At 34.6% G+C, this 13,179-nt stretch overlaps 1 protein-coding gene across 2 annotated transcripts in view; it reads right to left on the bottom strand.

The window, feature by feature from the left end:
* Positions 1–13,179, bottom strand: part of kalrna (kalirin RhoGEF kinase a) — a 209,033-nt gene that overhangs the window by 29,083 nt on the left and 166,771 nt on the right. For both annotated transcript variants that reach the window (XM_088930063.1, XM_088930062.1), the window contains one exon: positions 2,298–2,596. In XM_088930063.1, the coding sequence (XP_088786189.1) occupies positions 2,298–2,596 (299 nt within the window). The remainder of the gene's footprint in view (positions 1–2,297; positions 2,597–13,179) is intronic.

The following is a 13,179-nucleotide window of genomic DNA, read 5'->3' as shown; positions in this document are numbered from 1 at the left end:
CATAAAAAGAATTAATGAAATCCATTGTAATGATCTCATCAGCCCTACTACAAAGTTCATAGCTGTGCCCTGCGCCACAGTAGCTCTTTGTTGAGGATTAGACTCTATGTGACAATGTTAATTGCCACAGGAAATTCAAACTGTGCTCATTAATGACATCCAAAAGCCTAAGAATGACTTAAGTGCTTTTGTAGCTTGCCCATTCATGATATCTTACAATATAAAGATTGAAAACACAGATAAATTGCGGAAAATAGTTAGGACAAAGAGGCTAGTTTTTACTTTATGAGAACAGATTGTACATACAAACATCAGAGCGTTACATGCAGTAGAGAACTCGCATTCTAACTTATGAAAGTCCGGTAGTGAGTGAAACCAAGGTTTTTGGCAACAATCTAATCTGCTACAAATTCTGTCAAAAAGGAAAAGGTTTTACATGTTTATTTATGCTTTAAAACATAATTAAAGTGCTATAAATCTTGCGTACATAAGACATTTGGTTTTGTAGCTAGAGTATTCAAAAGTGCACATTGAAGTCAGTAAAAAATTCAAGTATGTTTATTAACAATAATACAAAAACCAGCTAATAGAAATCTATTTTCTTTGACATTCTTCAGCTTCGAAGAATAGTGAAATAATGAGAAGAAAGTGATTTTTTTCTTCCATTCACTGAAATTCATTTAAATTAAATGAGGGGAAAATTCTATGGGATTCACATTATGACAATAAGTTAGCACTAGCTTTCAAATAAGACAATTATCATAAAAAGCCACTTTTTTCTTTTTGAAGGCATAAATACTAATGAGAAATGGGAAACCATCCAAATGAAAGTAACTGCAGGTACTGGGCAAAGCAGAAGCTGGGGAAACTCAACCAAAAATAATGATGACAAACATGACACCTTTATGATGGAAATGTATAGCTCTTAATTATTAATTAAAAATGTGTAAAAACATTTCAATGTTATTTTTGAAATGATATTTAATTAATAATAATTACAAATTATAATACTTTGTAATAATTATTAGTTAAGATGAGGCCTAGAGTTTTTAGATCATATATGTTGTACTAAAAAAAGAAAGAGGTGGCATGTTAAGTTAAATTTATTTAATTTTTAGACAGGGCGATTTTAGCATTTAATGGTGTTGAATAGAAATAGGCTATTCCTAGTTACAGAGTTCTTTTAGAGACTGAAAAACACTAACAACGCTAGTTTATTTAAAAAATAAATAAATTTCAGTCTCACTTATTTTACTGCTACATCAGTGCATTTGCCAACACAAAGAATGTGTGGTGGCAGTGGTGTACAGAAAGAAAAACTGTTTTTTTTTTCATGAGGTTCTTTTACTGGAGTCAACCATGTGAGTCACATTTTAGCATAAGCTACATATGGAAGCTACATATGGAATTCAATAGAATACGTAGAAAGAATAAGCAATTATCAGTCCCATGATATACCCTATACGTTATGGTTTCCTAAGTGGAAAATTGATTAATTTATTTTTTAAGTAGGAGTGAATGGATTAATTCATTGTGAAACTTGTGAAAGTGTGTTTTGGATGTGTTGTAAAGCACCAACTTACAAGGAAAAAAAGGTCAGTAGAAAGGAGACATCTTGTACAGAACTGAACTAGTTGCCGTAGGTCCCACCATGAATTCGGCAGTTTACAAAAAGCGTGAAGAACAACATTTTCTTATACATGCGAAACAGAAAAACTCAGTCATGTAAGTGATGTTAAAAGCTTTGCTCCTGTGGTAAAATGGATATTAGATATACTGTAGGTGAGTTCTAACAGGGAATGACACTTGTTGTCTGCGTCTGGCTTCCATTAGAGTTTAGGCCATGTTACCACACAAACACATATCTTGAGTTTGCATAGCTGCAGAATCAGGATTGACTTGCCGCCTCCCTGGGAACCCACCCATCATGAACACTGACTGCATAACTAAAATAGAAAGGAATACAGTAGACAAAAGGAGCAGGTTTTGCTGTTCTTTTAACAATACGTCCTCTTTAAACATTTTGAGTTCCTTAACAGTTAATGACCACAGAAAATACCTTCATTCCTATTGTCTCTCTTAAAAGTCTGGCTTCTGAGAGTAAATATCAAAAGCGATCAATTGAAATCTCTGTGTCGCTGCAGTTAAACATAAAAGGTGTGGCCATTTTGTGTAGGTAATTATTCAGAAAATGGGCTCCTTGTTATTTGAAAGACGAATCTGTGCAAAAATGTTTTAAAAACCATTTTCACTTTCACATCTTCATGTCACAACCATGAGAGGAAGTGAAACATTACCTCGTCGGCGCTGTCATCCTGTGGAGTGGTCTCGTTGTCTCCCGGTTTGGGGGAGCCCAGGTCTAAGCTCTTCCGGCTGTCCCTCTTTTTAGGCTTACTGGGCATCTTCTTGACATTGCTGTCGGCTTTTCCGCTGCTCAGCCTCCGCACTGGGCTGGTCAGCCATTTTTTCAGTGTGTTCCCTGAACGTTTGGGGCCTGGGGAGCTTGTCTGGATGGAGCTCATTGAAGTCTGTGGCTGCAGATTGGCCACAGACTCAGATTTGCCCCCATTTTCTGCAGCAGAGACAGAATAATTATCTGCAAAAAGAAATAAAAAAAAAACGGTCACAGCTGATTCTGGAAGTAGTGTCTTTTTTATTGCTGCCCGTACTAAAGAAAGGACAACTAATATGTTGATCCGAAAGGTATTTTAAGAAAACAGTGCTGACCAGATAGCATACCATTCTGAGGTTTATGAGTACTAAATAAGTATAGTTCAGCATAACTTTATATTTTCTATTGTTGTTTTTCAAATATAATCTTTAAATGAATAACTCAATTTATGATATTGGTTCGAATAAAGTCAATACATTTATGTAAATTGCGCAATGTGTTTTTCTATAACAAATCAATCTAGTTACATTTCAGATTTTAATAAAATTAACTACAACAGTTGTAACTAAACAGTGATTAATGTGTTTCATTCCTCTATTAAGGAAATTAAGAATTAGAAAACTAACTTCTGCTATAAACATATTAGTCTCACTTGAAACTTGAAAACGTCAAGTGAATGAGAACAGTAAATTTAATCATACTAGGGTAAAAACACTAGGCACAGTGATTTATTTGTGTCTTGAATGAAACCTCTTAAACTGAAGCTTTAAAACAAAACACATGATCACACCAGTTTCTTATTTATTGTTTTTTTAACTAAAAGGAGCTATCTAAAGGTTTCTCACAAAACACGTGTTTCATCTTAAGGCAAAGTATGAATCATGAATGATATATCTGTCCACTCCTCTTTTCATAAACTGTCACATGATAGGTGTGCATGTACTTCAAAAACAATTTATGGTGCTTCAGTATCTATTTATTTTTATTTTTTTTGGCTCAGAGATACAGTATCTCTAAGCTGGAACTTTATTTGCTATTTTATCCAATTATTGACCACTCAGTTGTGAAACACTCTTTTCTTCCTCTGCCATCTCTGTAGACGCCTGCTTAATTTCACAGAGGAAACCACGCAGCTACAGCATTAGAAGCTTAGTCACAGGAATCTTAGTGCGAGCCTTAAATCAAAGAAATATTTCCTACATTGATGTTATAGTTGTATTATTTAATATAACATACTTGTATATAAACAAGTGTCTTTTAGCTTCTATGACATACTATATTTAACTCAACACAGACCTACTTTGCAATCCAAAATACATTTCTTATTAAAACAAATATAAAGATAGGCCATGCTATCTATGAAAACACAGTTAAAAACTTCCTGAAGAGAAAAATTCTGTCATACACAAGTAAAGCCTTCCACAGATAAGGCACAAGTTAAGGGCAGATGGTATATATCATATGCCACACACACAATAAATTTCCCTGCATATATTGTCAGAACCTCAAAGTCTTCACAGTTAGGAAGGCTCATACTGTACATACAGTCATGTCATACAGTCGACATTTTATTCTGACTATGTCTTTTTCTCTCTGAAAATCTGACCTTCTGTGACGCCACATTTCAACATGACTACGAACAACGGCTTTTACATTCTCTCCGCACACCTATATATGGTTTATTCTTGTTAATGCACCTCAAAAGGGAAGAACAAGGGAAAATAACAGGTTTATCCCAGCACCCTGCTCCCTCAAAGAATAATAAACCAAATGTGCCTCCTATGTAACTCCTATGACTTGCACATTGCTACTTAATAAGTTACAAGCACAGAACTAAAACAAAAAATTCCTCAACAAATGACCAAACGCAGACTACAAATGCCCTATTTTTTAAATGTATAATAAAAAATGTAAAGAATATAGTTTTCTAAATATGCTTTAATTATTTTAATTGTAAATAACACAAGCACAAAAATTGTTTATGGAAGCAGACAGATTTTCACATGTACTATAGCGAACACGTCGGACAAGTCTCTGTGTATAAAATGATGCCATGCAGAAAAAATCTGCTGGAACCTAACTGGGGACTTATATGAATTATATGAAGCTTTGAATCCAAAAGTCACTTTCTTGGTGAATACTTACTGTAAAACACTGCACTGCTATGTGTTTTGATTACCATTAGCTGGTACTGAATATTAGTCCCAACAAAGTTAGCTCACTTAAATGATTTTAAAACAAAAAGGTTTTGCAGAAAATACAAAAAAAACCAAACAATTATGATGAAATAATTCTAAATGTTCCTGATTCTTTTCCTTCACATGAGTCAGAGGATCTATCTGATTACACTCCTTCTTCCTACAGCACATTTCTGAGCAGAGACTGATTAAATTCTGGAGTGGTCATGCCTCCCATAACAACACTTCTATGTTTCTAAATAAAACATGCAAAAAAATCCAGAAACACATTATAATAAAAGGCCCATGAAACATAACCCACCCTTATTTGGGAAGAGAAAACCACAAACTATCATTAAATAGGATTTAGGATTCACAATAGCTGTGATTACAGATCAGTAAATACAGCAGCAGGTGTTGCCAGGATATTTGCATCTGTGAAACTTGTTTCTATTCAGTTGTCAACCTCAAACACTAGTAACAAAACATGCAATTATAACACTTTACAAAAAAGCCAACATGAAAAAATACTGTACATGAGACTTAAAACCTGTGTAGAAAATAGGATCATAATGCCATTGTTAAAGGCAAGAAAATAACATGTAGGAAAACTTGACTAATATCACACCATAAGAAATCAAAGAAATCAAGGCCCCATTTAAAGACAAAAAAGAAAAAAAATACTGAAGATATGCTGGAATTGTTTTAAGGTATTCATTGCATGACGGTTTTACTGTAACAGCACATAATATTGTACTTGTATAACTGTTCAGGGTAGTGGTAAAATCAGTTGCCTTAATCTACCGAGTTTAGTTTATTCATAATAAAGATGAATTCTAAAATAATTTTTATTACTTCTTTGTTTCACTCACTTACAGGCATCTTCAGACAGGGCAGAGAGTCACTGCACTCACTACCCAGTCATGAAGAAACACTGCAATGCTTTGTGATTATAACACAGAGCCAGACATGCCCACTTTTCTAACTAAAACAGGCTTTCTATGCAGGAATATACTGTAACGCAGAAAACCTCATAGTGGATTTAGAGTAATCTTGTGGATAAAACATTGATTTTAGAAGGGCCTGTTTATTTTTAAGATGTAAGCCACCATCTGAATCTGCGCAGCCAAACATGAAATTGTGAAACTCAAGAGAACAAGAAAAATGCTGTGTTGCTAAAAGACCTATTAAGGTGCAGTATGTCAGTTTCACCAAGGCTGAGAATGGAATGCAGTCAAGGTCAGTACTATTGTGAGAAACAAATGTAGGAGCACAATACCCTCACTCCCTGTGTAAAGAACTCCTCCCCCTTTCTCCCTTAGTTTGTTGTCTTGCTGGTGAGACAGCAAAATTAAAGCTCCAGTTCATGCCAGTGATCCTCAAAGCCTTATGAAACAGTGTCATGCAATGAAATCCTTAGAACAGATTACACTTGTCTGTGACCTAAAGCCTGGCAAAGACGAAAAGAAAACCAGTTTACCGATACTGCAGGTGTAAAGCTGTACTATGGTTAGTTATACAAACAAAATCAGGACCTATAGAAGTTATAAAAACTCAGTTCCTATAGGTTCAGTCACCATTTTCAGAGCAGTATTCCATTATGTCAAACTGAAATAATGCACAATAAGAACACGACCATCTCATCCAAAGACGATCCTTTGTATGTTTGCCGACTTCCTGTAGTCTCATGCTAGGGAAAAAAACAGTACTGCACAACTGGTACTAAGAGGTTTAATTACAAGCAAGACTGCTAATGATTTTTTATAACTGCAAGTAATTTTATTAATCAATTATATTTCGGAAAAACAGAAAAACCTTCATAAATAGCAATAACGGTAAGCATTAATAATTATAACAGTCTCCCAAAATAATTTTCCTCTCTCCTACAATTTAGGACCAGGAACACACAGTGTTCATAATCATATGTACTGTAAACGTGCAAAGTCCATGCCATCTTCTAAAGACATGCTGATGACGTAAACTGGATTCCTTGCTTCAATTGCACCCTTTGCCTTGTGATGGATGGATTGATATAATTCCATGCCCATAACATTAAGAAATTGTGAATGAGGATTCTTGCAAATTAAAAATCATAACACCTGTTTTATCAGTGATAAAACTGCAATGAGAGCCATGTAAACTACAGGACACACCGACAGCATGAGAAATGAATTAACAAGTAAACCAAGCTCTTCCCACCTATCTTGGATGTTCACTGTTGATTAACTGTAATTATTATGATATTATCAATTCTCCACAAACTTCATATTATTTAAAAGTTGCAAAAGTACAAGAAAATGTTAATTCCACACTGAAAAGAAGAAAAAATATATTTTTATATAACAGTAACAACAACAACAATAAACACGCCATGTTAATGATCCCAGTCTTCTCATCATGACTTGGACTTGATGAACTAATTGAGTCCAGTATTATCCAGTAGGATGATGGGAAAGGGTTGATAAGCCGGTCTTACATAATTTCCTGAAATCACTCCATGTTAATTTAAATCTAATTTTTTGTATAAAAAAGGAAAAATCAACAAATGACAGTACGCCATTAGGGTCAAATAGTGCTTTTAATTAGGGTTTTCAGGTGGTGGTTAATTTCAACATGACTTGATTAAAAACACTGAAAATGAACCATGAAATTACTGAAATAAAGGAAGTTTAAAGGTCATGTGGAATAGCATCTGAGGCAATTAAGAGGAAGAATAAAATATCTTTCAATGTTTACTCCCACATTGCCCTATGATACCACATAGCCATTAATTTGAAATTCAAAAAGCCAAAGCCACAGCACAGGTTCTACAGTACATGCTTGTCCTTAAGGCCAAAGATTCTGACTTCTCATGTAAATATAATTACGGGTATGAATATGGATTAACTTTGTTATACAACTTCTCATTCTGCCTTTTTGAGCATATATATAAAGCATCTGTCACAAACACAGCACTGCATATTTTCCAGTCAACACCATCCTTACTGTCAAAGCACTGAGGTGGCAGCACTATGCTATTGAGCAGCTACTCATCAGCAAAGACTGGGAAACTTCTACAGACTGAGAAGAAAAATGATGGAGCAAAGAATGAGGATATCTGAGTGAGAAACCTGCTTTACTTGCTAAAGACCTAAAGCTGGAACCAAAATTCAGCTTTCAGCAGGTTGGTAGAGACTTATCCAAAACTGCTGTAACTGCTATTAAAGGTTCTTCTAGCAAAACTGACTTAGGGTTTGGTGTGAGGAGGATACTTTTGCAATCAACATTTTAATTTTGGATTTTTCTTTCCCAGTGATGGGCTGGAGTCCCATCCAGGATGTATCCTGTCTTGTGCCCATTGCTTTGGCTTTCCATGTGTACTGGAAAAAGATGGAGATGGAGGAATAGAAGGATTTTTCTTTGCAGCTTTTACTGACATTAAACAACTTTCACCCAAAAGGGTTAAGTTTCAGCATTAAAGTTTTATTAAAAATACTTAACAATTGATATATATCATTTCAAATTTGAAACCAAATAGGACATCATTGCGAGAAGGTGAACACTGTTAGTGTCTGAATACAGTATACAGTATAATAAATTGATATAATATTTACTGACATACTGCACATTAAGACTGCACAATGTCATATTACATATAATTACATATCACTTACTACTGCACAAATCCACAAAATGGCTATCAGGAAAGTGCCTTTTGTGTAGAAGGTACACTGATTTTATTGGATATGGCATTAGTAAATTCTTGAGCTGATAATATTTGTCACTAACAGGGATGGCCAATATTGGAAATGTTACAAGCTGTAAATCTGCAATGCGTGCTTTGTAGTAGGGTGCAAACTTTGTCTTTTTTGTTGCATTCCTCTCAGAGAGCCTGGACAAGCCTGTGACACCTAGCTGGACATCCTAGCTGATTCCATATACTGTAGGTTTAATGGACCTCAAGATTGGCATGAAGATGTGCTTTGGAGAAGTGGGTCATGTTGATTACTTGCAGTGTTGGTCCTTTTTGATTCTCGTCAGGTTGAAATTTAACAGGTTACATCACCTCATTACCTATGCCCAATTAACTCTCACCACTGATGAAGTGGTATAGTGCTTATTCAACAAACTCACTCAAGTGCATCAAGCATGGCATGAATGCTTATGAAAATCATTGTATAAATGGAAGATTTTGGTCACAGTAATAATAATCAATTAGTTAAAATGATGCCCAAAACATTTAATACCCAAAACCCATACACTTTATTTTTGTTGCAAATGAGGTGTATTTTCTATCTGCTAAACTCTTAGCACCCAATACTTGCATTTTTATCTTTGTGTATAAGACATGCAATAATCCAAAACGATTAGGTAAAAATAAGGAAATGACCTTGTATAATCACATGCATTAGTTAGATAATGTGGAATAACCTTATCAAAACCACAACAATCTTTTACTGTAAGTCCTGATAATATTATAAATCCTTAAACTTAGCATTTAAAGGAACACAGCAACAGCATGTCATCTTTCTTGACTTGTAATCAAGCAGTGTTCAAACAATGGATTTAATGGCCACTTGACAGAATGTTATTGTAGGCATCAGCAGCCTTTCCCACATGTTTATGTACTAGGAATCGATCAGACTAGGTAACTAAAGCACTGTTCCTCGAGAGGACACAGTGATTTTATTTCATAGTACATTTTTTAACTCCACCGTTTTTAGAAAATAAGAACATAAGAAAGGTTACAAACAAGGTCACTGGACTCATCTAGCCCATTAGGTAGTTAGTAGCTAAATGATCTAAAGATCTCTTCCGGCCACTTCTTGAAATAAGCCTGGCTTTAGTATCATGGCTGGATAGCATGTTACAGTACATACTCCCACAAACTTTTGTGTAAATACAGTAAGTGGCCCATTCACAGATTTAAACTAAATATTTGTCAAACACATTTTCTTTTGAACAATTAAGCTACATTTAATGTACACTCTCAATATGCAATGATTACTTACTCATACTGTTAAGAAGTGAAACCAGGCTTTCCTTCCCTCCCTTTGTTTCTATACAGTATGCAGCGTGGATTTTAAGAAAGTATGAGTACTTAATGAAGAGCCTTTGAAGGACCAAGAGAACAAGTCTTGCTGATAACAGCACTCAATTCCATGCACACTAGCACTTTTGAGCCAAAGCTACCATTAGTCATTACTCTTTATTTGTACAGTACTGTATATACTATCCCTGATGGCACCAGCATTCCATTTAACCAGCTTTTCAGGAAAAGGCAGAATGAAACTAAAAATGGGACCATTTTCAAATTCTTTACGATGATGCTGTATCAGGGCTTTTTATCACCAAGTAATCTCAGAGCTCATGGGGAAAAGTAAATGATCTATTTAAAAAACAATTTTAGGTTGAGTAATTAAAGGCTTTCAAAGGATCAAAGAAAAAGTAATTCTCTACAAACACTCTGGGAAAACACTGTATTTATTTTATTAGATTTATACATGCTAAATACATGCTAAAAATCTCATTCCAACTGACTGAAACTAGCCAACTAGATGAAACTATTCTGGGAGAAGTGAAATTAAAGTTTCCTCATAAAGTACAGTCATCATTCATTTCAACACATTATTTTCAACTTCTGTTACGCATTCATAAAAAGGTTCATGGTTTCAAATCTAAAATAGCAAGATTTATTCTGACTTAAGTGAAATTACAGGTTTTTGGTAGCAGAGTAGCTTCACCTGTTCTAAAGGAACAAGTAAATATTAATTCATTTTCTTTCTACATTTCAGTATGGAATTAATCTTCACTTGTTCCTTTGCAGCCAGCATGCTGATGTAACTCTTTAATGGAGCCCCTTCCTCACTCATTAGCAGAAATCTTAAAGACACATTATTTTAAAGTCTATCCAAAGGAAAATGGATAGGTGTGACCTACTTTCACATGCAATATTTTTGACAACAAACTGTGAGTTGTGAAAAAAATACACGGGGAAAGCACAAAAAGCACAAACAATTTTAGAAGTGTTTCACCACCTTCTGTTTTTTAACATGGATTATTTCTGTGCATAGAAAGATAACAGAAATGGCGGTATACGAGTACGAATCCCAATATAAGCAACAGTAGCTCAAATTACATAATAAAATTCAAACATTCAATTTGTGCCAGATGCACTCAATTTGCACCACAAAATTGGCTGTGAATTAATGAATACAAGAAATTATCCCTTTGAGAAGCTGATGTATGCTTCACAAGAACAATCCAACCTAAACACAACATTTGGCAATAACCTGACAGTGAGCAAAAATCATTCAAAACTACAATGTATATCAATCAGTATCACAAGCAGGAAATGCTGTGGCACTGGCATTACTGCACACACTGTCAGCAAAAACTGTGACCTAAAGAGCTTGTTGAGAAACGGAGTTTCACAGTTCCTGAACTGTGAAGACTAGATGGACTGGCATTCAAGGACATCACATTATAATCCCATTTTACATGTCTGGGATAGTTTAAAAAATCTGGGATCCTCACAAAACCATCCTAGAATGATGTGATAGCTATTCACAGAGTTATTCCATAATGATTCTAATTAATACTCTTAATTAAGAGTTTAGGGAAGTAGTGACAATCTACTATAGTAAGGAGATTTACAATAACTAACACGGTCCAGAAAGTTACTTCATTTTAGTCCACAGTAAGGAGAATTCCATTTTAAAGCACATTTTTGGCTGTGAGACGTTTAATGTCCTTCATTTTTTAGTTATGCTGTACATTCTTTCAAAGTAATCACTTTGCAAGGGTTCATTTTGACAATATCTAGAAGTGAGAGAAGTTTTTGATACAGTATGTGCAAAATCCAGTTTTTATGGGTCAGTGTACTTTTTCTTGGACTGAAATTGAGAGTTTTTGTTAAATGTACATACTGTAGATAACACCTAAAAGTGCAAAAAAAAACTAAGAAATATAGGGAAAGATCACTTTAATTCAAGACAGTTAACCTGCTGAAGCAAAAAATATTTTGGCTGTATGCAGTTTTCAATTAAATTATGTATGTCCTCTTTCAACCACGATTTCTGAATTATGAGCCGGTTCACTGCGAAGCAAATAACGACACGCAAAACTTCAAATGACATTTAATTCTTAAGAACTCATTGACATCAAAAGATCAAGTTGGGGAGAGGGAGAGGAGACAAATGGTTCATATGTTCACAAACAAAAATAAAAAATCTGATCAATCGGATCCTAATATTGTGGAATACATAAATACATTTCTGAAGGATTTCAATCACCTTAAGGAAAAATATACTATTAAATAAATATTAAAGAGTCATTTAATATGTGAAAAGAGTGAAAAGTGATTTCAAAGTATTGAACGACTGTTGAAACAACATTTATAGAGAAACAGAAAAATATGGTCATACAAATTCAAATGGCGGCATCCATTGTACTGAAAAGTGAAACTTCTCAAAGAATGTTTGGAATTGCACATTCACCCAGCCTTTCCCCTATTAGTACAATACAGGTATTACACAATAATTGAATAAGATATTTCAGTTTCTCTTGTGGATGAAACCTTTATTCAACCAATAACTTGGTTCACAGATCTCAATCACACCTATCTCTAGGTAAATGAGTTCTGTCTTACCATAGGTAGCGCAAAACCAGTCCTAGTCTGGGTATTTGTGAAACTATTGCAATGAGCAATATTTTTAGACAACTACAACAATACGCACCAACACATCTGAGCAACTTCAGCTCGTGTGAACCAATCAAATTTCACATTTCTTACCTTGATCTGTCCATTCCTGTAAGCTGTGTCGCCTCCACATAATAAAAATAATTCACTTTTATCCAAAGTGGAAGTGACTGAACTTATGTAAGACAAAAGCTGACAAACGTTTTTTACTTGCTGTGCTGTAAACCCTAAGCTGTGTGCCTTCACTGACAACATGAAATACAAGTGTCCTCACAGTTTCATTGTCAGCTTCATTTCCTCATACTTTTGATGTTGTCTTGGCAACACAAAAATCCAGAAAAACTGCCTGGTCAATTTCTTCTCTAGCACATACACTTTAAAGAGAAACCTTTTTCTTTTTGCACGCCAAAATATTGAAGGGATTTGTAGCTGTTTGGAGATGTTTTCTGGTATCATCGAATTGCAGGTTTCAAACATTATTCCTTTAGGTAAAAAATGTAAATGTTTATAGAGAATTAAAGAAGCTAGTTATATATCTTTCTTAACTAGAATTTTAAAAAATGAATTCATACTGTCAATTGTCTAAAAGACTTGCGATATCCCTACTCGTGATAAACCCTAAAAGAAAAAATCTGCTTTAAAACATATCAGATGAAAGGGAATCTAAGACTAATTTGGATTTCAAAGACTCAAGTGCAGTAATGCAACAGACTTGCCTTCCTGATCTGGAAATTAGGTTAGTGAAAAACAACAGTTCTTGCTTCAAGGTGATGGTAAGGCTTTACTACGTCTATATATAAATATTAACTATCTGGAAAAAAATGGAACAGAGAACATTTTACTGGAATTTAATCTAATCAAATAGCCCATCAATAGCACATACCTAAGGGTTCTGTCAAAAACAGGAAGTAAGCAAGATGTAAGCAATA

The sequence above is a fragment of the Atractosteus spatula genome, chromosome 13, assembly GCF_055471065.1.
Source record: "Atractosteus spatula isolate fAtrSpa1 chromosome 13, fAtrSpa1.hap1, whole genome shotgun sequence".
Lineage (NCBI taxonomy): Eukaryota > Metazoa > Chordata > Actinopteri > Semionotiformes > Lepisosteidae > Atractosteus > Atractosteus spatula.
Note: the sequence above shows the minus strand (reverse complement) of the source record. Positions and strands in the feature narration are given on the sequence as shown.